The sequence below is a fragment of the Diadema setosum genome, chromosome 13 (assembly GCF_964275005.1).
Source record: "Diadema setosum chromosome 13, eeDiaSeto1, whole genome shotgun sequence".
NCBI classification, from domain to species: domain Eukaryota; kingdom Metazoa; phylum Echinodermata; class Echinoidea; order Diadematoida; family Diadematidae; genus Diadema; species Diadema setosum.
Window position 1 is genome coordinate 20,261,247 of NC_092697.1, and position 23,457 is coordinate 20,284,703.

A 23,457-nucleotide genomic window follows, 5' to 3' on the forward strand; every position below is an offset into this window, starting at 1 on the left:
GTACAAATTTGCAAGTGAAATGCTTGAAATTGACTGAAAAGGCCTGGCTCGTGAAATTTTCTCATTTTTCCTGCAGTCGTTAAACTAGAGAGCGATGATCCCACAATTGTGAAGGCAGCTTGTACAGCTGTCGCTGAAATTGGCCGCAGTGGACCAATACCCCTTTCCAAAGGGGGCAAGAACAATTCAAAGGGGTCACCAAAGAGCAGTGTTGATTCTGTTGAAAGCAGGAACGGGACCTCAAGCGCTACAAAGCTGAGTGTGGTACAAAGACTAGGAGAGATCCTGAATGCCGACTCCATGCCCTTGCTAGAGGTGAGGAAATCATGCAAACTGATAGGCTCTCTGTGCATCCATTTCACCATATTTGCAGTACATTTCATTTCATATTTCTCCGATTGTTTGATATTACATGAGATCCCACTCGCGTGTGCGCAGTCAGTTAAAGACACTGGGAAAGCAACTTTCCCTCAACAGACAAAATACTAACATTTCAGCACGTTTTCAGGCACCGGCCCAAAAAAAGATTTTCTTGGCGAGGGGAACTCTCTTTTGTGTTCAATTTTTCATAAGAATAATGAGATATTGTGACAGATTTCAGCCATTAAAGTTTTTTTACCATAATCCACGAACAAGATGGCAATGCTAGTAGGCAGCACCACCACTCCAAGCCACAGAAAACCAGCAAAACACTGAGCACTGCCATGGGCACATCTATAGTTACAAAGCTTGAGCCCAAGCGCTCATCAGCAGGGAAACCCTGAAATACAAAATGGAAAAAATGTAACTCGGTAAAACCCACCTGGAATGTGTGTAAGATTTCAGGACCTTAACCCATATCAGCCAATCGCATAATGCAGTGTACAGGTTGTTGCTTCCGGAGGCTATTATACGTACAATGTATGTTCACTAAACTGTGCTGTCTCAAATTCAAGGTGATGTCACTGACACTTATGAAAAGAAAACTATGGAAAGCTATACATCAATTCAAAGAGAAAGTAGTGGCCTTTCATATAAGATGTAAATCAGTGTCATGTCCTGAATTATGTGATGTCATATGATTTTAGTATTTTTGTGTGATTTACATATTTATGAATAATCACATTGCTTTTTCAAAAGAAACCACTAAATGAAAAATATTCATAGCCTTTATACAGAAAAACAACTATCAATTTTGAAATATTCATAATTTAAGCTTTCCGATGGTATTTAACTCTTAGAGTATAATGCTTAGAAATATGAAAATATATAAAATAATAACCCAAAGATCTGCGCTCTTCGGACTAGTCTGGTCTACAAACTCAGGATAGGCCCGTATTCTGCTAAAAAATTGTATTAAGTTTAAACCAGTGTCTGATCTAAAGTGGGTCTATCAAGTGATTTTAAAATGGGTTTAAAACACCAAGTTTAAACCCACATTAGTCTGAGGTTAAATTTGTATTCTGCTAAATCCAGCTGTGGTCAAAATCCGGTTTAAATTAAACCTACCCAGGAGGAGGTTTATTGCGAGTTTAATTCGAGTCTAACGATGACTGGTAAGGCAGCGTATGTGTACCAGCGCACAGAGCGTGAATTGTATGGATCAATCATGGAGCTACTATTAGTAGCTCCATGGATCAATGGCATGAAACGAGTGGCTGGATACAGCAGCTAGCCGGCCACACGCATTATACAGGAGATACGCAATTGTACACTAGACACCTGTACTATGTCCTACTTTTAAGAGTCTGTTGTACGTAGTCTAATTTAAGTGTCGGTAGGCCTAGGACTTGGTTTAGGCCTACGCCTAGCCTATCCGTAGAATGACATAGTGCTAGCCTGATAAACAAGCCCAGCAGAAAACAGCTTGGTAAAAATTGCCTTTGTTGGTATACCCATGGAGCTACTTAGTAGCTCCATGGTATACCCCATGCAATGCAATGTACATTATGCACAAGCTAACTTAATTGTCAGAAACATATTTACCTATCATTTACAATGAAAATAACCTGAAGGCTAAACCAAGAACTCTATGTAGGGGGTCTAGTCCAGAGGGTAGAGCCTGAGGTCGCGATCTAGGCTTAGAATAGAGAGCGCCAGTATTTGAATAGCTAGACTACAATTCTAGGACTACCATTAGATATAGGTAGAATATCTACTTCTAATTTCAAAACAGGGTTGCTATATTTCTAAATCTTAAAGTGGTTTCCATATTTTATTAACTCACAATCTTTCGGGTGCGTAAGTGAACGCCTTCGAAGGAGAGCTTTTATTTACTTTCCTACCTAAAGGTCCTGGTTTGGTCAATCGTCAATCCATTCCGAATTCACTATTTAATCGACAGCCCATCCAGCGCACAGCAACCGTGCCACCGGCGCGGCGCGATAACTGGCTGGCTATGAGCTAGGAATAGTGCTAGCTGCGCTATTTATTCTGTGATGTGCACCGCACACATACACACAAACAAGGACATAGAGTATAGGCCTACTAATACAGTGCTTTCTGATTCGTCACAGGCAGAAATACAGCATGCTCTTAGTTCGATGTAAATATCGGTAAAACTGTTCACATTCCAAGAAAATCACATTCATGTGGCTGATACACTGCCAATAATAAACTTGGGTGGATTTGTGGAGCGAAAAGTATTCAGAGAGAGAGAGTTTTTTTCTTCCACTGAGCGCACCATGGTGGCTTGACCCAAGTGTAATTCGGGTTTGATATAAACCCGAAATAGACTTGGGCTTCACTAGACCTCGCTAGCAGAATACAAAATTAAACTTCAGGTCCAGCTAAACCATAGGTGAGTCTAAAATGGGTTTAAACCTTGGTCTACAGTGGAATATGGGCTATAGACGCTATGGATGGAACTACAGTAAAGTAGGCCTATATGTACGCTTACAGCAGTGTTCAATCCCACATAGATGTAGACCTATTCTGTCAGCAGCCTGCTGTAAACCTCCAAAGTGAATACAAATCCGAATGAAAATATAAGTAACAGGAAGATATGCAAAGGACTGTGGGATATCATGTCAGAGTTCACAGGCTATAATCTATATAAATGACGTCATCGTCAGAGCCATTTTTGCTACAGATTATCCCGTAGGTAGGCATTCACAGCGTTTGCACAAACTATATGGGATATCCTGTAGATCAGCGGATATGGGTTAAAAGAAGATCCACAAAAAAAAAGAAAAAAAAAAGAAAAGGAGGAATTCATGGAATTGCAGGGCAGACTGGACAAATTAGATTTTTAGCTCACCTGAGCCAAAGGCTCAAGTGAGCTATTGCGGTCGCCCTTCGTCCGGCGTCTGTCGTGCGTCGTCCGTCGTCCGTCGTGCGTAAACTTTTTACATTTTCATCTTCTTCTTGAGAACCCCATGACCGATTTTCACCAAACTTGGCAGGTAGCATCCCTAGGGGAATAGGATCTCAATTTGTTCAAATGGGCACCATGGCCCACCTGGGGGGCCCCAGGGGGGGGGGGGGCCCAAACCCCCTAAAATTAAGGAATCTTTAAAAATCTTCTTCTCTAGAACCAGAAGTGATAGGGCTTAGTTAATACTATGAGTTAGTACATTGATGACTGTAGTTTCAAGTTTGTTCAGGGGGGAATCAGGGGTGCCCCCCTTTGGACCCAGGGGAGAGGGCTTGGGAGGGGTCCTAATGGGGCCTAAATTGTACATTTTCATCTTCACTTTGAGATCCCCATGTCTGATTTTCTCCAAATTTGGTAGGTAGCATCCCTAGGGGGATAGGATCTCAATTTGTTCAAATGGGCACCATGGCCCACCTGGGGGCCCCCAGGGGGCCCAAACCCCCTAAAATTAAGGAATCTTTAAAAATCTTCTCTAGAACCAGAAGTGACAGGTCTTAGATAATACTACGAGTTAGTACATTAGTGACTGTAGTTTCAAGTTTGTTCATGGGATTGGCGGAATCAGGGGTACCATATATGCAGACATAAGTTTCCAATGTTCTCAGGTATGAGTGTGCAAGAATGCATGGAAGGTGAAATTGCGATACTCAGGTGAGCGCGTGACCCACGGGTCTCTTGTTCGATGGAAGGAATGGTGAAGTCTTTGCCGAATTCAAATGCAACCGCAACTCGGCCCACTGGTCTTTAAAGGGATGGTATAGTTTTGGTTTAGACCTAATTTCAGGTTTCTGACTTTTTGGTGAGATAATGAGAAACCTCTTATGAAATATAAAAGAGCATGTAATTCTATGAGGAATTCAACATTTATTTGATAAAAAATGGTTTTGAAATAGCCGAGATATCCAAAAAAGAGCAATTCTAATAAGGTGTAGGACCCACACTTTATTATGATCTTTTTGTTTTACTTTGTTTTTGGATGTTTCAGTCATTCCAAACCCGATTTCCATCAAATAAACTTTGAATTCCTCTTAAAATGGTATGCTCTGTACTATTTCATAAGTGTTTTCTTGGTATCTCGCAAAAGGTTAAAAGCCCCTGCATAAAAAAAAAAAAGATTACCAAGACGGATCCGGGCTAACTCGGCCCACGGGACATCTCGTCCCACCCGTTGAGGGTGGGCCGAGTTGTCCCACCCGTTGGTATCGATAGTGATCGTGAAAAAAAAAAAAAAAGGTTAAAAGCCCAATTCTCATCTCCACCAATACTGTACCATCCCTTGCTTACATGTGCAAATATACAGAAACCTGGAATATTACATCATAACTCAGTTCTCAAGTTTCTATGAAAATGGGCTCCTGCAAAGTGGCTGAACTTTAGGGACTTACAGTCAAAGTGTGTATAAATGCTAATGGCTTTTAGTATTGGCACAAGGAGTACATGGTGTACATACTTTTCATGTATAGAAGATGGACAAGATGACCCTGAGTGGGAGCCTAAATGTGTGTTTCCAATCTTGAAACAAAGCAAAGCAGGGAATTCCAATTTTCATGAGTTTAAACTAGAAGCATACCCACTTGATAGAAAATTGTGCATTGTAAGATATGTAAAGCAATATGTCCAGTGCATGAAAACAGTTCATGGGAACAAGAACTCATTCTCTGTAAGCTACACCAGACCACACAGCAGAGTAACTACACAAACTTTGTTGCTGTGGATCAAGACCTTCTTACAAAGAGCAGGTGTGGATACTGATGTTTACAAGACCCACTCATTGTGGGCAGCAGCAACTTCAGCTGCTGCCATGGCAGGTCTTCCAGTGTACCAGATCCTAGCCTTAGCTGGATGGTCATCAGAGAAAACATTGAGGAGATTTTACAGGAAATGTCTTCAAAGCATGAGAAATTTTACTCCGGCAGTCTTACAAGATAACTCACTTTATCAGGAACTGCCTCTTAAAACTTGAATAGAACTGAAAATGAAGAGACCAGTTATCTAGAACTGCAGAACTAAAAATAACCAGATGTCTAGAATACTAATCTACATGCATGCATGCATGTTTGTATGAAAAGAACGATGTCCTTTGGAACATCATGACATCTACCAAATGGATGGTTTATGCATGAAATCATTGCCCACATGTATGCAGAGAGAGCAATGGCCATAGAGTATGATGAGTCATTGTTAATAGAAGGAGTAATTCAATCTACATGTAATACAGTATTAATTTTACATCCCATGGATTGTGCCAAATGTGGCTCTCAATTTGCTTCAAAATCTCATGTAGCGATGATCGGAGAAACTATACATTGTATGAAATAAAATAGAAGATTAAATAAGAACTTAGCATTTGAAGTTTGATCTTTATTTCATTGATATTTAGGAGGAAGTTATTACAAGCCCTCCTCACCCACCCAAACTTCAAACAGAAGTGTAAGTTCTCGTTTTTGATCTCCAGAGAGTAGCCACAGTTGTAGCTCTGAATATTGACAGCACACACATGTTCAGGATCTCATATAGTAACTTCCTCCTTAACCCATTGAGGACAAGTCCCAAGTACATTTATACTCTGGCAAGTGTCTATGGGAAATGCGTGTTCTAGCAAAATCAGCCTGTCCTCAATGGGTTAATAAATAAAGATCAAACTTCAAACTGTAAGTTCTCATTTAATGTACTATTAATGTTGCACTTTCATCTTTTCCATACTTGGAAAGCTTGCAGACTTACATGTATCATTTTCTCATATAATCGATTTCGTTACCGGTACTTTAAACAATGCTGGATTGCTTTTAGAGGAGTGTTTAAAATGTTCAGTGTGGGTTTGGAATGTTCAAATATACTTTTGTATCTGTATATGAACGTTGTCATGTTACTATCATTCATTGTCCATCGTGTAGCATGAGTCAAATTGTTACATTTTCAGCTTTTTTGAAAACCCCATGACAGTTTCTCACCAAACATTGGAGGTAGCGTTCCTAGGATGACAGAATCTCAATTTGTTCAAATTGACACCATCCCACCCCCTGCATCCCACCCCCTTCACCCAGGGGGTGGTGGGGGGAAGTAAGTAGATTGGTAACTGTAGTTTGTTCATGGCAGATGTGAAGTTGCCTCCATGGGGTCCCTTATAGGGACCAAATTAGGGCCCAATTTGTAGCTCACCTGAGCCAAAGAAGTGAGCTACATGTATGATGATTATTCATCTTGTGGCATACATAAACTTTATAACATTTTCATCTTCCTGAACACCATATGACAGATATTCACCAAACTTTGCAGGTACATGTAGCATTCCTAGGGAGATAGGATCTCAATTTGTTCAAAAGGACACCATGCCCCCTCGGGAAGCTCATGAACAATAGGCCCCCAAAGCAGGAGATCTCCACCAGAATCTTTTTGGAGCTACAGTTTAAGTTAGTGCTATGAGTATCTAGATTGCCATGTTTGCTCCTGGCAGATCTTGGGATTTGGTTGGGAGGGGGAGGGGAACAAAATTGGGCCTAAATTTTCAGATTTTCATCTTTTTTCTTGAAAAAAAAAATCAACAATATGGTAACGTATGTCACCAAATTTGACTGGCATTGTCATCACCTTCCCTCCCATGGGACCCCCATGGGACCCTAACACCCCAAAATTGGAAAATCTCAATGAGAGATCAAATGAATATTTTTTTTTAATTGTCCTTAACCATCCATACTCTGAATTTATACATAGGTGTGAGTACTTAAAAACTGCATGGTCAAGTCTTCTACAATCTTGGCAGGTATTACTATTATCACCAATGTGATGTAGGGTTGGGGGTACCACGTATCGACACCCTAAGGATCTGTAGCTTGTTTATTTTAAAAATATAATACAAATCCGCCTAATTCTTACCTCAAATATGCCATAAATACTGCAGTTTTGAATGTCGTGACCGTCTCGTTGATCATGAATCTCCGTTTTAAAATAGCGCAATTTTAGTGCGTGCGTTCCGTTTTCTTCGCGCAGCTAAAAAGGGAACCTTGCGATCGGCACCCCCTCTCCTCCATAGGTATACACGTGAATTTCACAGCATAGGTAATACACGTGAATTTCACAGGCCATAGGTAATACACGTGAATTTCACAGCCATGCGTCGTTACTGATCGGATGTGTAATTTTTAGCTTGGTTTGTTTGAGTTTGATTTTCGTTTCTTCGTTTTTATTGTTTTTATAGCTAATGACACTTAATCCCGCGCGTACTTTTTCGTTCTATACGCAAACAGCCATGATACGCAGGGTGTCGATGGGAAGGTGCCCTGTCGATAGGTGGTGCCCCAACCATACAATGTACAGATGGACACTATACCCTCCTGGAGGCCCCCAAAGACCCGACCCCCCCCCCCCCCCCCCAAGTTTGTTATGTTCTTCTTAGGTATAAGTAGGCAAGAATGCATGGAAGGTGAATTTAACATTCACGGCATGAAATTTTTGTGAATTGGAGCAGACATCCATTTTTGCAGCATGAAACTTTCACTAATTTGCCACTGTCATTCAATCCTTGTGCGAGCAACAACAAAAAAATTTTTCATGCATTCTACTTTTGCAAATATTGACTTCTCGTGAAACGAGTGAAAGTTTCATGCACACAAAAATTTGTTATTTTACAGTACTTAAGTGGGAAAGAAATACAGTGGTTAATATGACTTGAATGTTACACATGATAACTTCTTGAAGCTACAATATGTCTGACCCACATGCTTGACTGGTACATGTACCTGCTCACTCCCCTGATTTCATTTGCAGGTAAAGAAAGAAGCATCAATGGCCCTTGCACACCTCACAGTAGGAGAAGCAGAATTTCCCTATCGCAAGCTTGTCTTTGACGCATTATGTAATTCAGTCAGGGTAAGTTTTGTGGATCACATGGCCACATTCTTAAAATGTTAACACATGAATTCTGATATTAATTTTGTCTGTGAAAACTTCCCAATTTTTATGAAGATTGGTGTACATAAATAACATTTTGAATATAAGCAATTGCTTTATTTTAACTTATTTTAAATCTAGTATATTACAACATTCAGATCCCTCAATTGCTGATGGAATTTTACCATTCATCTTCTACAGTGCTCGCCCGTTCGTCGGGAACCGCTTTAGTGGGAACCCCACTTAAGTGCAGCAAAACTTGCTGGAACAAATTTTTCACATGTTATTTCCACTACTTAATCGGAACCATAAACCACTTGATCGGGACAAATTCTTCCTTTTGTCCGTTGTTAATGTCTAAAACTAGTGAGTAAATCCGTATAAGTACATTCAATCGTAGGGATTTTATTTCCTTACCAGAATGGTTATTTTCTAACAAATTCCAGATTGTCAATCAGTTGCAATGAAATTCCAGATAGATTATGCCAATTTCACAGTCTAAACATTCCCCAATATGCATGTAGGATGTAGCGCAGGCATTCTATTGAGCGCCGTCAGCGTCTATACACGCACTTACTACCCCTTCAGTGCACGCATCACTGAGAGTCACCTTCACCACATGCAGCCCATACTCTCCCTCTTTGTGCATAGTATGTGTGTAGTGTGTGTGTATATGTGTCTCTGTGTGACATACAATGTAGCATGTGACGGAGTCGGTGCAGTGTTGTCGTAATGTGCATGTTAACACGTACGCTGAGTTAGGAGTGCTGCCTCTCTCTCTACATTGATAGGGTTGAAGGGGTTTTGCAGTAGGATGTTAATATATCGGAGATCATTTATCCTTCTACTCTCCATTTGTTGTTTCTATACATGATGAAATACTCTGCACTTTAGGGCTGCATCTGGAGTTGATGATGCAGGAAATGGTCCTCTGATTGAAAGTTTAATTATTGCACTTCTCCCGTTTAGCAAATATACAAGAACAAAACGCGACACAAAATATGATTCCGGTACATGAGTTGAAATGGCACAATGGTGAATGCTCCACAAGATGGCAAAATTAGAGATGGAGTTTAGAGACACCGAGGGATAGATAAATTGAGAGAGAGAGAGTTGGGCAAGTTTACACAACTTCCATGCTTTCATGTTGAAAGCTGGTGAAAGAGTGTGTGTGGGTGAAGAAGTGTGTGTGAATGAATAGTTGTAAAAGGCATGCGAAACTTCTTCGAGATGTGGAGCAAAGGAAGAAGGAGATAAGTTGGAAAGAGGTCCATCTCCCATTGCTATGATGACCGTAGGAGTGTCCGGAGTTGAAGTTACGTTGTTCACCAGGAATTTCAGATAGATGATACATGAGTGCTCACGCTACAGTGGATAAGAGCAGTCATAAAATTGTGCTTGCAGAGTGATCACGAGCAGATATGGTCAGAGAGTGGACGAAAACAATTCTCAGTAAAGTGAGAAAATGAAAGCTTAAGGCTCATTATGCTGCTTCAGGGTTGTAGGCATTGTGACTTGATTTGTACTGTGAACTCTAAAAAGAGCTATTTTATGGGTCAAATGAACGAAAGTTTGCTCCGATGATGCATTTGCCAAAATTATGAGATTGATGTCTTTTTTTATTGCCGCTTTGTGTCATAGTGCATGTGTACTTGTTGATGTGGTTATTAGTGGGTTTAATAACTGTGCATGAATAGTGTAATGCCCACATACTGGGCTTCATGTTGTATGGTTTGCACTGGCCAATACCAGCTACCACTTGGGCAGGAGCACAGCCTTACTGGGAGAAAAGCTTGTCTCGCAACCTCTCCCAATTAAGCAGTGACCACTGTAGGTGTATTTTCAAACAAACTAAAAATGTTGTAAGACATCTTTGAAGTACATTCAGGTAAGCACATACATTCAAGTTAGTGTTTCAATACCACAGTTGAACTAGTGTAGTGGTATGTTGGTACATGTTGTACATTTGTATTTTTATTCTTCATTAACTACAGTAAGACAACATCCTTCACCTCTGTTGACCAAGGGTGGCTTTGACAGCACTAGAAGTTTTCCCCAACAATATTTGTATTTCTTTAGTTTCCTTAAAAAAAAAGAATTGAATTTACCAAATGTACTGTAATGATATGTCTTGTAAGTTGTTTATAAGTGTATATATATCTTCAGTACTTTTTTTAGCAGATGAAATTGGAAAGAATTGTAAATCATGAACAAAATATGTAGAAAAGACAACTTGTACTCAGCATATGTCTTTGTAATTCAACAGGATAGATTTATTCTCAGTATTTTTCAGTGTTCCAATTGATATTACAGTGGTCACAGCTGCTTCTATTATGGTCTTAATTTTGCCTGTATTGCCTATGATCTGTGTTTCTGTTTGCTTGTGTTCATTTGAAATAGCTAAGCTTTACATTGTACAAGTGTAGCTGCTCTGAGAAATGCACAGTGCATGTATGTGTATTGCAGACATTATTGCATCTAAAATTACCTGACTAAACAAACTCATGTCTTTACTTTTCTTTTAGGTGTCAGCACCAAACAAAGAGGAATTTCTTTCCTACCACTTTTATCTTGCCGATTCCCTTGCTACTGCCCTTCAAGGTCCCATGGCCCCAGTTGCCGTAGACCCTTGGCATCAAAGCACCATGCCTCAAAACTATTCCATTCCTGTGACTACTGATGTGAAGGTGATTCTCAATTCCCTCGTGACTGACAGCAGGCTGAAGGGATGGTCAGAAGAGAGAGAGGTGTGCTCTTATTCTTGATTGTTTGTTGTGTTGTTGTTTTTTTACTAACTTTCTACTAAATTTTGCATTCTCAGGATTTACCTACCCCAATGGTGTGCATGAATATAAAGTACAATCTATTCTTTATTGAAGCTGAGAGTGTATAAGTTGCATTCCTGTGCAATCTTTGTGAGAGGGATTTTTTTTTTTTTATGCCTCTGCCATGAAGTGTCGCCGGAGGCATTAAGTTTTCAAGCCTGTCTGTCCTTCCTTTCATCCGTAATCGATTTTGTGGACAGCATAACTTAAGAACCATTTGAGGTATCCAAATAAAACTTGGCCTATGTATGTATGAGTGGACAAAGTTGTGCCTATCAACTTTTGGGTGCACATATTCAATAATGATAATAATAATAATAAAAATAGCTGGTCTTTTTATGCCTCCGCCACGAAATGTCACCGGAGGCATTATGTTTTTCGGGTTGTCGTCTGTAGTCAAGTTTGTGGACAGCGTAACTAAAAAAATGTTTGAGGTATCCTAATGAAACTTGGCATGTATATGTATGAGTGGGCAAAGTTGTGCCTGTCAACTTTTGGGTGCACATGCTCAAGGTCGAAAGCTCAAGAACAAATTTTGGTGAAAATGACTTTTTTTGATTAATGGTCAAATAATGGGTTAAGTGATGTCCTGTCCAAATCCCAACTGTCTTACTCCAAAAATGAAGCCTCCACGGCATGTCAAAGAAAAGGCTATCCCATTCGCCACAGTGCTTTGGCCGCCATGTTTTATGGCTCTCCTGAACATTTGACATTTTGTAGATATGAAGTCTTGTCGCCCCAGCAACGTTATACTTTTTCTCCATACCTTAAAAATTACTCAATGCTTAACTTATAAAAGGATGAAAAGTCAAGTAAAAATCCCCAAATCCCCAAATACCTTCACCCTTTACAATATAGCAAACCTAGTTCAAGGAAAGTGAACATTCAACACATTTGTGACAAACCTGTCATTTTATTATTTTGCCATAATGTGAGACTGTCATCACACACTGTCAAAACGTGGTACTATAGACCTATTAGGAGAACCATGCATCATGGCAGATGCATACCAGTCGCCATAGCGATATTTCTAGTTATATAATGCATTTCACACTTGTTAAGTATCTCAATGCGCGTTACAGACTATTATTACCCTGGTCACTTGCAAATCCTTCAACCACACTACGCTATCAAATTATCCCACATCATGACTCAACAAGACCTTAGAACTGTCGACGATGCCCAAGATCGCAAGCATGGGCCCTTGTCAGGGCCGGCCTTGAGTATAATATCATCGAACATCGAAGGTCTAACTGACGCCAAACAAGATCTTTTGGCAGATCTATGCACCAAGCATAGTTGTGATATCCTCTGTCTCCAAGAGATGCATCGCGGACCTTCACGGGTACGTCCTCGCATCTTGGGTATGACCCTCATTGCCGAGAGGCCACATGACCAGTATGGAAGTGCAGTATTCTTACGCAATGGGCTGTCTGCTGACAAGATATCTATTTCTGATACAGATGACATTGAAATCATTACCATCATCACCTAGGGAATATCTGTCAGTTCGGTGTATAAACCTCCTTCCATCATATTTGACATTCCCCCTGATGTCACCAGCAGTCGCATCAATGTTGTCATAGGAGACTTTAACAGCCATCATGTCAATTGGGGCTATGCTGAAACTAATGAAGATGGTGAGCTAGTCGAGAGCTGGGCAGACTCCAACCAACTGTCTCTCATTCATGATGCCAAGCTCCCTCCTTCTTTCAACAGCTCACTATGAAGGCGGGGGTACAACCCAGACCTGATTTTCACATCCAGTATCGTTGCCAATCATTGTGAAAAGATTGTTTTGGATCCCATTCCCCACACACAACATCAACCAATAGGTCTCAAGATCACTGCAGTCATCTCTCCTCATGCTGTTCCCTTCAGACAATGCTTCAATTTCAAGAAAGCTGACTGGAAGGCTTCTCTGATGACCTTGACTCTGCTATTCTAGATCTTCCCGCTACCCCTGGCAATTATGATGCTTTTGTAGAATCAGTTAAATCATCATCGCGCCATAACATTTCTCATGGCTGCCACACAAGGTACATCCAGGGCTTGACTGATGACTCTAAGGCATTATATGATGACTACATTGTACATCTTGCGTTTTGAGGATGACCCTTTTAGTGATGACACCATTGAGCTTGGTGAAGCCTTAGCTAATTCGATCACAGAAGAAAGGCGGAAGAAATGGCAAGAGCTCATTGAAAGCACAGATATGACTCACAGTAGCAGGAAAGCCTGGAAGACCATCCGCATCCTAGGAAATGACTACACAAAGCCTCAGCCAAGGCCGCAAGTCACCGCTGACCAGGTTGCCCACCAACTCCTCTTGAATAGCCGGGGAAATCCAAATCACCGTCCTCATAGGGCTAAACTTCCTAAAGCTGCTAATGCATCCTCACAAGACGCCACAGGTTTCACAAGGCCATTCACAATGAGTGAACTGGAAGCTGCAATGAAGTCTATGAAAAACAACAAGGCTGCAGGTCTTGAGGATGTCCTTGTGGAACAGATCAAACACTTGATCGGACCAGGTGCACGCAAGTGGCTTCTTGATATGGTCAACGAATGTGTTAAGTCCAACAAGATCCCAAAGATGTGGAGGAACGCAAAAGTCATTGCTCTACTGAAACCTGGTAAAGACCCTGCCATCCCTAAGAGCTATAGGCCAATATCCCTACTCTGCCACATGTACAAGCTGTTTGAACGCCTCCTCCTGAACCGTATAGCATCGTTTGTTGATGATCACCTTATCCCGGAGCAGGCGGGTTTCAGACCTGGAAAATCATGTACATTCGCTGATTTGTACGCTATAGTGTGACGGGGCCTTAAGATCGTCAAACAATAAGTTCCATGCAACAGGTCAATGGTGTCTTAAAGGTTTTTTTTTTTTTTTTTTTTTTTTAAGCTTTTATGAGTTTAGGAATTTCGAAATGATAGTCAGCTGTGTAACAGTTAGGATATGAATGGATGCCAGAGATTGAAATCAATGTACAGTGTACACACACAGGTCTCATATCATAAGCTGCAATTACCTTCAGTACACTGTCTAAGGTCAACTCTGCTACCCTCCCAAATCATGGTCTGGTGAATAAATTTACACTGAACTTACCTTAGAGATCATACTGTTAATCATATTTACATGTTTCTCTCTAAAGGAGTAATTTTCATTAACTTTTTTTCAAAAAGTTGATCTTGATTTTCAAGTAACTAAGAGGACCGCAAACAATTTATTAAAAATCAACGAGAAAGCTATTGAATATTTATTAGCAAAACAGCCAATGACGGAAGCTGTCTCATGAAAAACACCCTGTGTACAAAATGAATGCCAGATGAGTGTGTCAGAAGAAATGGGTCAGCAAATGATGGAGCCCGACTGTCTCTTTTTTAAATCTTTTTTTTCGACATGTGACTTCTTTGAACTAGTTCATCGGATAATTCCACACTGCCTATAGAGTATTAAACAAACAGTTCTTTTGGGCACATGTTGCGTGTAATTCACACTCTTACTCTCATCTATCTTATGCAGGCCATTGCAGTCAGACTCCTCGTTCTTCTAGAAACCTTCCAAGATATAGAGGTAAGGATTTTGAATACAATACTGTAAAACCAGTAACATTTGCAGCATGAGACTGTCATGAATTGCCATTGGCAGTCAATGTATTGTGTGAACAAAACCTTTGGCATGCACCTTTCATTTAATGGATCTTGGCTTGCAAAATTCATGAAAGTTTCATGCATGCTGAAAATTCTGGTTATATAGTATGTCATCAGTTGATTGGAAGAACTTTCAAATTATTCTGGCTTTGTTCTTCAGGGTATTCACACACACACACACACACACACACACACACACACACACACACAGCTTTTATATTGATCCCAACCATCCATGAATATGAAGCTTTATCATTTAATGATGTTATTTGATTTGTAAATCAACCACGCTATATATCTCTTATTATGTAAATTAGGTCATTGTCAGCATTGTATTTCATATTTTTGCAATTCGCATTCTAGTGGGGGCCTAAGGGCATAAAATGGGTTGTTTGGCTCAGATTCTTCCAAAAGCACCAAATTTGGCCCACTAATCCCTTGTATCATACTTTTTTTTTCTTCTTTTTTTTTTTGACGGGGGCCAAAACTAATAACCCGTGGGGCAGCCATATAATAATAATACAGGGTACTCACAATGTATAATGTGCCAATTCCACATAACTAACGTGCTCAAGGCGCAGTAGAAGAAGTGAGTTATGAAATACAAAAATCCTTACACAAACATGCACATGAAAATGAATGACACAGTAATGATGATGAAAAAAAAAAATCATTATATACAATTCTACTGGAAAACGGTTACGAACAAATGAGTCTTGAGGGCGTCTTTAAAGGAGTCAACATTCGAAATGTAACAGATAGCTTGAGGCAACTGATTCCACAGGTAAGGTGCAGCATGTGCAAATGACCAATCCCCCCATGATTTCTTCGTTTTTGGAACAACAAGCAATCTACATTCTGATAACCTTAAACATCTGGGAGGATTATGAAATGTCAGCAAATTAACATTGTACTCTGGGGCAGGTCTGTGTATGCAATGAAAAACAAGTAGTAATAATTTAAATACAATGCGAGATTCAATGGGTAACCAATGGAATGAGGACAAAATGAGGGTAATGTGAGTATTTTTCCTGGTAAGGGTAACATTGCGAGCTGCTGAATTTTGCAATTTTTGTAACCATGAAAGTTGAGATTGTGGTAGCTGAAATAGGAGTGCATTACCAAAGTCAAGTCGGACGATATAAGAGCATGAACTATTTTTTTCTGTGGCTGAACGAGTTAAATACTTGCGAATAATACCCAATATTGGTGAAATCCAATATGGCCGCCATCCAGGTTAAAGGTCAACTGCAGTAACAAAACTGAAATAATGATAATGAATAACACTTAATAGCACTTGATACTGATGTTTCTAGGTGCATTCATCTGGAAAAAAAAATATTGAGGTAAGATACAGCATTATGTACATATATAACAACAACAAAAATTAGGAATGAGTAAATAGATAAGTTTTCAGCAATGATTTGAACTTCTCAACACTTTCAGCATTACGAATATAGAGAGGGAGCTTATTTAAAAGAGATGGGAAAATAACAGATAAAGCCCTATCACCATAACAGGTACAGGTGCGGGGGCCATCTGATACAGTAATTGGAGAGTGGAGGAAGAACGGAGAGAATGGATTGAAGTGGAGGAGCGGAAGGAAATCAAGTCTTTAAAATAAGATGGAGCAAAATTTTTACATATCTTATGAACAATTAGAAGGACTTTAAAGGTGATATGTTGATGTATGGGGAGCCAGTGGAAGGATTGGAGAGCAGGAGTAATGTGGTCAGATCTTTTTGTAAGAGTCAGAAAAAACAACTGTATTTTGAATTCTTTGAAAGGGTTTATTAACAATTCTGCTGTGAAGGAGTATTAGGGGTTAGAGAATGTGATTCTAATATCATTTCTGCCATGCAAGGTCACTTTCATCCCTCAACGTCACTTTCAAGGTGAAATTAGTGTCAAGACAGGCATTTGGGGCATTTATCGAAATGATGTCTATGAGCATTCAGCTGCAATTCACTGGTATCCCTATTTTGCCCCATATGCCATCTTTTCCACACTCCTTCAATGATCAATTATTGCCAAGAGTGGTGCCATCCCCCTACTTATTGATGATAATTATGATGAATAAATGAAAATAATATATAGATCTTATAATTATGTATATCTATATGTATATATATATATATAGAGAGAGAGAGAGAGAGAGAGAGAGAGAGAGACAGAGAGAGAGCCATGTATACAAGGCGTATCAAAAAAAAAAAGTTACACTTTTGAAAAATTTTTCATGATTACATCTCAAAATGTTCCGGAGATTTTTTTTCATAGTTATGGATGACCAATAGTCTCATCTATGAGGTGCGATCAACAAAACAAATTTTTGTTCACGCTTGGCTGAACACTGACGCACTTTGTCCAGAGTGTGTAAAATGACTTGCGCCAAATTTAAAGGAGATGGAAAATTCAGCCAGCAGTCCAAATAAGTGTTCTCTTTCAAACAATTTTCTCTGTTGCTCACAGTTTTGATGATGTTGTGATAGTTGAGGAATTTTCTGGCGATTTTCTGTCACGTTTTAAAGCAAGTTCAAATCAGCACTAAGCTCGGTCCATTTTCAGTTCAGAATAAAAACAAATCTCACCAATCTAAATTTTGAAGTCTATCTGGCATTGGTCTTGCGCGTCACCAGCATTGTCCCCTGCCTGCCGTGTGGCAAGGGCTCGTACTGCCAATCTCCAGGAAGTCCGTCCGCTTCAACCGGACCGCCCTGGGCCTTCCCCCCTAGCTCGCCCACAGTGCCCCGCCGTGCGGCTCATCATCAACATCTATTTCTCCAACTTCACCAGGGTCATCATCGCTATCATCACTAGTGTCAGTTGTATCACTCAGTTCATCATCGCTTCCACATTCAAATTCCACCAAGCAATCATCCTGATCATCACTGAAGTCATTATCGTACGAAGTCATTATCGAAAGACAAACTTTCAAAACTTTCTTCATTATGCAAATACCAGTTATCAACAACAACTTGTATAATACAATGCATGCGTTATGTGCGAGCGCGCATGCGGCGCTCGAGACCTTGCACAATTCCCTTCACCCCATGACGTCATCAGCAAAGCCTCAAAATTTTGGCTGTGACCTAGATTTCAGGGGGGTGACAGGTGTAAATCTATCCTCTAACTCCACCTCAAAAAGGCCATTTTAAACAATGTAAACGACAAATTGTTCTATGTGTCCGACTTCATACATGTATATAATATAATATCTTCAGTATTCCCCTTTAAATGATTTCATTGTGTTATGGAAGGTTGATTAACAACATCAAGATCTTTTAGGCACAGTTATCACAAATCATGCACAAACATATCAAACCCACATGCCAGTCACTCAGTCAAGAAGAAAAGTACAAAATTAATGCATCCTCAGATCATTCAATCAATACAATCAATCCAATCAATCAATCAAGCAAGCAAGCATGCAAGCAATCAGTCATTCATTCAATCAATCAATTAATCATTCATCAATCAATCAATCAGTCACAATTGTATGCATGTTTAAAGTGGCAGATCGACATAGGGAATATCACCTCCCCCCCCCCCCCATGGTTTAAAGGCTGATCAATGTTTGATGTTTGAAAAACTGATTTAATCGTTAATATATTCATTCAATCAGCCGATTGATTATTTCAATGACTGAAAAGTGATTATTTCATTATTGGGTTGATTCACGGATTGATAGAACGTCTCAATGACTGACTAACTGATATATCGGTTGATGTATTGATGGGTTGATTGATTGATTGATTAATGGGATGAATGATTTGAATGTTGATTAATTTGGTACCACCAGCACATCAATGAATAACTGGCATATGGTATTGATGTGTCTGCGTATTGTGAAAACTGTGCTTTAAAGATCTTGAAGTCATTACACACTCTAATTCTCACCAATTAATTTAGAAATGAAATCATTAGAATTACGATAAAGCTGACGAAAAAATCTCAGACTATCATAACATTATCAAAGCTTTAAGCAAAAGAGCAATGTATTTGAATGGGAGCACTTATTTGGACTGCTGGCTGAGTATTCCATCTTCTTTCATTTTGGCACAAGTCATTTTTCACACTCTGGACAAAGAGCATCAGTGTTTAGCCAAGCGTGAACAAAAATTTGTTTTGTTGATTGCACTTGATAGATGAGATTATTGGGCATCCATAAATATGAAAAAAAAATCTTCCAAATATTTTGAAATGTAATTTAGACAATTTTTTCAAAAGTGTAACTTTTTTTTTTGTGATCTGTGATCTTCCACTAGCTTCCACTGTGACATGTTTTTCCCTACTTTCTTAGTGTTCTTTGTGACATCTTATTTTGTGTGCTTTTTGTATTTTCCCTGCCTTCTTAGTGTTCTTTGTGACGTCCTATTTTGTGTGCTACTTGTATACCGTGTATATGCGCAAATTATTATGGGGGCGCTACCATTGACGACGTATCTTTTATTTTGATTTATATCATTTTCAAAATAAAATCTGCCATTGATTTGCCAAAGCCCTAAGGGCATAAATTCATTAAAATGTCTTTCACTGAGTTTAATTACTACTATTGGGACTATACACGTATATATATATATATATATATGAAAATTTTGAATGATGTACAATTGTCAATTTTCACACCTTATGGCACTCTTTCCCTTAGTACACACCAAGATGATCAAAGAAACCAGTTTCTTTCGTGTCATCTCAAAGCCTGGTAAATTTCCTTTCAGGAAATGTATGGGTTGGTATACTTTTGACTGATATTTTGCATTTGACGAGGACATAAATTGTAAAAATACGGTAAAAACTGTTTTTTCATATTTTTTTTCCCCAAACCAATGATGTTACTTTTTTAAGGTACGTTATTATCTGACTATTATCTGACTGTGTTCTGGATCTGACATATCTTGGGTATGTACCACAAAATTATAAGAAACCTATGAAGACGTATAAAATTACAGAAAACGAATGAAATATCAAAGTCCTAAACAGATGAATGTCCGTGATGCTTTTATCTCTATCGCTGCGGCAAATTCTACTTTGTTGTCCCGACTGTAATGTGTACAAAAATTTGGTGTTCCACCTAATGTACATATCCTGCAAAACTTGTAGGTCTGCTGGCTGTACTTTCTGCTGTTACTTTTATGCAAGATTATACTCGGTTTACTTCATGGAGGTTTGTCCTCTATTTCCTGATAAAGATCGCAGCCCATTAAATGTTATTGGCGATATTGTTCTCAGTCGTAATCAACTAAGATGTAGCCACATGGTAATATGTATGTTTTGAGTTTCTGTCCACCCCCTGTCAAATGCGAACCGAAATTACATTTTTGGACAAACCTCCGAGAAAGAAAGAACATCCATGATAATTAAAGAATTATCGAATGGGGCACCATCTTGCTCTGATGGCACGGGCGCATCTTATTTTTTGGCTCTCTAACTGAGGAGCTGCATGCCATGTTTGGAGTGAATTGGGGCTTGTCTGCTGTTTTTGCACCATACGATTCACCGAAAACCAAGCAATTAGTGAATAATTTCTCTGAAAACCCACCTCTTACTTGCTCTTTGAGAAATATATATGTTCAAAAGGTGTCAAATTTCTAATAATTTTGCATTGAAAATACCTTTTCACAATTTTGAAAGAGTTCGGAAGGCTACGTACTCCTATCAATTAGTTATCCATCCTGGAACAGGACTCCGTTTGTAGAAAGAATGTCTGTGACAGTTTTAGCAAACGTCTGTGATGTAAACAATCCGACCAATAGGGATAATTTGTCTCAAAAGAGTTTTCTTTATTTTTTCAAACTTTCAGCTCAAATAGCGGAAAGTTAAGTTTTACAAAGGAAACAATGAGCTTAGAGCAGCAATTTCAGAATTTCTAAGACGGTATGTGATCATGATGAACAAACAGCTCAAAATTTATTTGCTATTTTACACTTGTATTCCCTCAAATTATATAAATACAGCTAAATACTGAACACCAAGTCTTAGGAAATGGGAAGTTTGCATAATCTGTCATTTTTGTGCATTTAAATTTCTTTCTGATGAGGTTTTGGAGACAATCTGCACTGTTATAGGTTCTGAAAGTTTCGCTCACGGATGTTTGCTCCAAGAAAAGAAATATCTGATAACTACAATTATATAATTATACAGTAAGTTAATGTTACTTGAAAATATTACTCAATTACTGAGTTCTCTCATACCCAAAAGTGAATAACGCTCTGCATTCAATTTACCTGTAATAACAAAAAACAAAATGTTTTGCTCACAGATGTTCGTTGGTAGAAGAAGTACATGGATTACATAGTAGGAGATAGAGGAACAGTGCCACTTTTTAGTGACAGATGCTCCCCTTGTATATCTTTTGTGTAAGGTAGCTGCCATGTCGAACAGAACACATCCATTTTTGGTCTTCATCACGGACGTTTGTTGTAATTACCATATATTCTATGCTTTTTTACACTCTTATTTTCACCTTCACAATGATTTTTCTCTCATTCCCTATGTAGCCTGAACATGCTGCAACCAAAAAGAAAAAAAAAAATAAATAAATACAAAAAGTGCTGCGCAGTCACATTTGGTATACATTGAAAGGAAAAGGATGAAATGACGGAAGAAGCCCGTAATGGGCATCCGCATGTAGTGAGAAGAAACGTAAAAGTTTAAAAAGAACATGGAAGCAGTTGAGTAAAAATTACAAGAAGCGGAGAAGGATCAACCTCCAACACGTATAGAAGAAAAGAACTGCCAGTGCATTCCCGTTATGCCAAATTCCTCTGGAGGGGCTGTTTTTTTGTTTTGTTTTTCTTTTTATTCATGAGAGAACAAAAATAATGCAGTGCACAATTATTGTATGATGAAAACATGCAAACCCTGCGTTTATCATTACATGGTGTTTTTTTGTACTCATCAATGAAAAGCAATGTTAATTTGCAATTCTATCTCATACATCATTTTTTTTTTTTTTTTTTTTACATTTGAGAGATCATCAAGTTTTTGGTACTTTTGTGCTTACTTTGAAAACTCATGTTTAATAAGTGATGATTTAGTAATAGGTTTAAGGTCGCAATTTGATACGTTCGTTATTCCAAAGATTTGTTACTTGGAATGTCCGTTATTCCCTAGATTCATTATTCCAAAGTGCATTATTCCGAGAATGAAAAAGAAGAGGGTTCGAGGGTTCAGATGTTCGATGCTCTGAACATGCTTAACTTCTGCGGTGAATAAAAACTTGTTCCTCTGGGAAGATCCTGGTATAATTGGGCTCATATTTAAGTTTAATTTATACTCTTTCAGGTAAGATAAACGATTTTGAGTAATTCCTTCATTTTAAATTTGGTGCTATTTTGGCTCAATTGTACATCGTTCAAAATTCTGTCCCATTATACATATGTACAATGTAGATAGTGTTATTAATAGCAAGTTTGTGATTGGCCAGATTGATACCACATGACGTGCGTAAATTTTGTTATAGTGAACAATAAATATCTTGTCTACATTTGGGCACTACTGTGCAGTCATAGCATACGTAAAGTCTAGTGTCTCCGTAGTACTGATAGCATGTTTTCTACGCATACGTGGACAAGTAGTACACACATGTAATAGGTGTATCGCTACAAGTATGCTATCGCTTCATACACACTGTGCCTATACGCTGCAGTGTAAGGCGTAGGCACAGTGTGTACGAAGCACAGCACAGGCATATACTCGCTCGGTACAGTCGGTACACAACATCCCAACTTTACGTAAAAAGCAAGCGATCTGAAATGAAAGCCCCTTTTAAGGTCATAACACAACAGTGGAACATATAGAACCCTCCGTTCTATGGATGACATTTTTAATTGCCTAATTTATTTTTGAGGAGGGTAGGCATCATCTTTTCATAATGTTGAGCAAATCATCAGAAAACACCCTATCTACTCAAGCAGCTCTGTATCAACATTTCAAAGATGAGTGCTGCTACAAGCGAGTATCTACTGGAATCATGACACCATGGGTCATGATGTAATTCCTGACTCCAGGGAATGGAATTGGAGTAAAGATTGCACTGATACATGGCAATTACTGTCAGCCCCTCTTCTCAATGCTTCAGTCCCAAAATGCATTCTTCTGTACTACATCTGTTTCAAGGCATGTGTAGGGAGGTGGAAAAAATGGAAATAGAAAAAAAAATAAACGAATGAAAGACACAGATGCACATGTAGAGCAGGTGTCAGATGAGCCATGATCAGTCGTTTGATATTGCTGCAAACTTAAAGCTGGGGGAGGGGGAATAAAGGGCCTATCTGATGGGAGGAGACATTTCGATTTCAGCGTCTCGAAGAAAAAAAAAATGGTTTGTGCTCTCACAACTAAGGCAATTCCAGGGCAACATCCAAGACATCTCCAAACAAAAGGGCAACTTATGTGCTTGGAAGTCACGGGGATGTCGGCACAACTTTTGCAGTCGCAGGGATTTATCAGAGACGTCTTCTCTCAGTGACTTCTCCATATCATCACCATTAGGTTATCAAGGGTCTCCGCGAGTTTGGGGACGTCTCAAAGACGTTGCAGACAAACAGTTCCCACAACATGGCCACAAAACTAGTGATGGAGATGTCGCGGAGACATCTCTGAGACAAGTTGGATGCCGGAAAAGGTCTCCACAAGAACAAAAAATGTTTGATTCTCCTACAACTCCCGGAGATTCGGCTTGTCTTCAGGAGACACGCGTTGTAGAGATGTTGCAACATGGTCGCAACATAA

General features: G+C 39.2%; 1 protein-coding gene across 1 annotated transcript in view; it reads left to right on the top strand.

Moving 5' to 3' along the window:
• The window catches only part of LOC140236470 (uncharacterized), a 180,883-nt gene that overhangs the window by 152,087 nt on the left and 5,339 nt on the right, over window positions 1-23,457 (top strand). Inside the window, exons 29-32 of the mRNA XM_072316394.1 lie at window positions 77-315; window positions 8,120-8,221; window positions 10,768-10,989; window positions 14,597-14,647. Coding sequence (XP_072172495.1) covers window positions 77-315; window positions 8,120-8,221; window positions 10,768-10,989; window positions 14,597-14,647 — 614 coding nt within the window. The remainder of the gene's footprint in view (window positions 1-76; window positions 316-8,119; window positions 8,222-10,767; window positions 10,990-14,596; window positions 14,648-23,457) is intronic.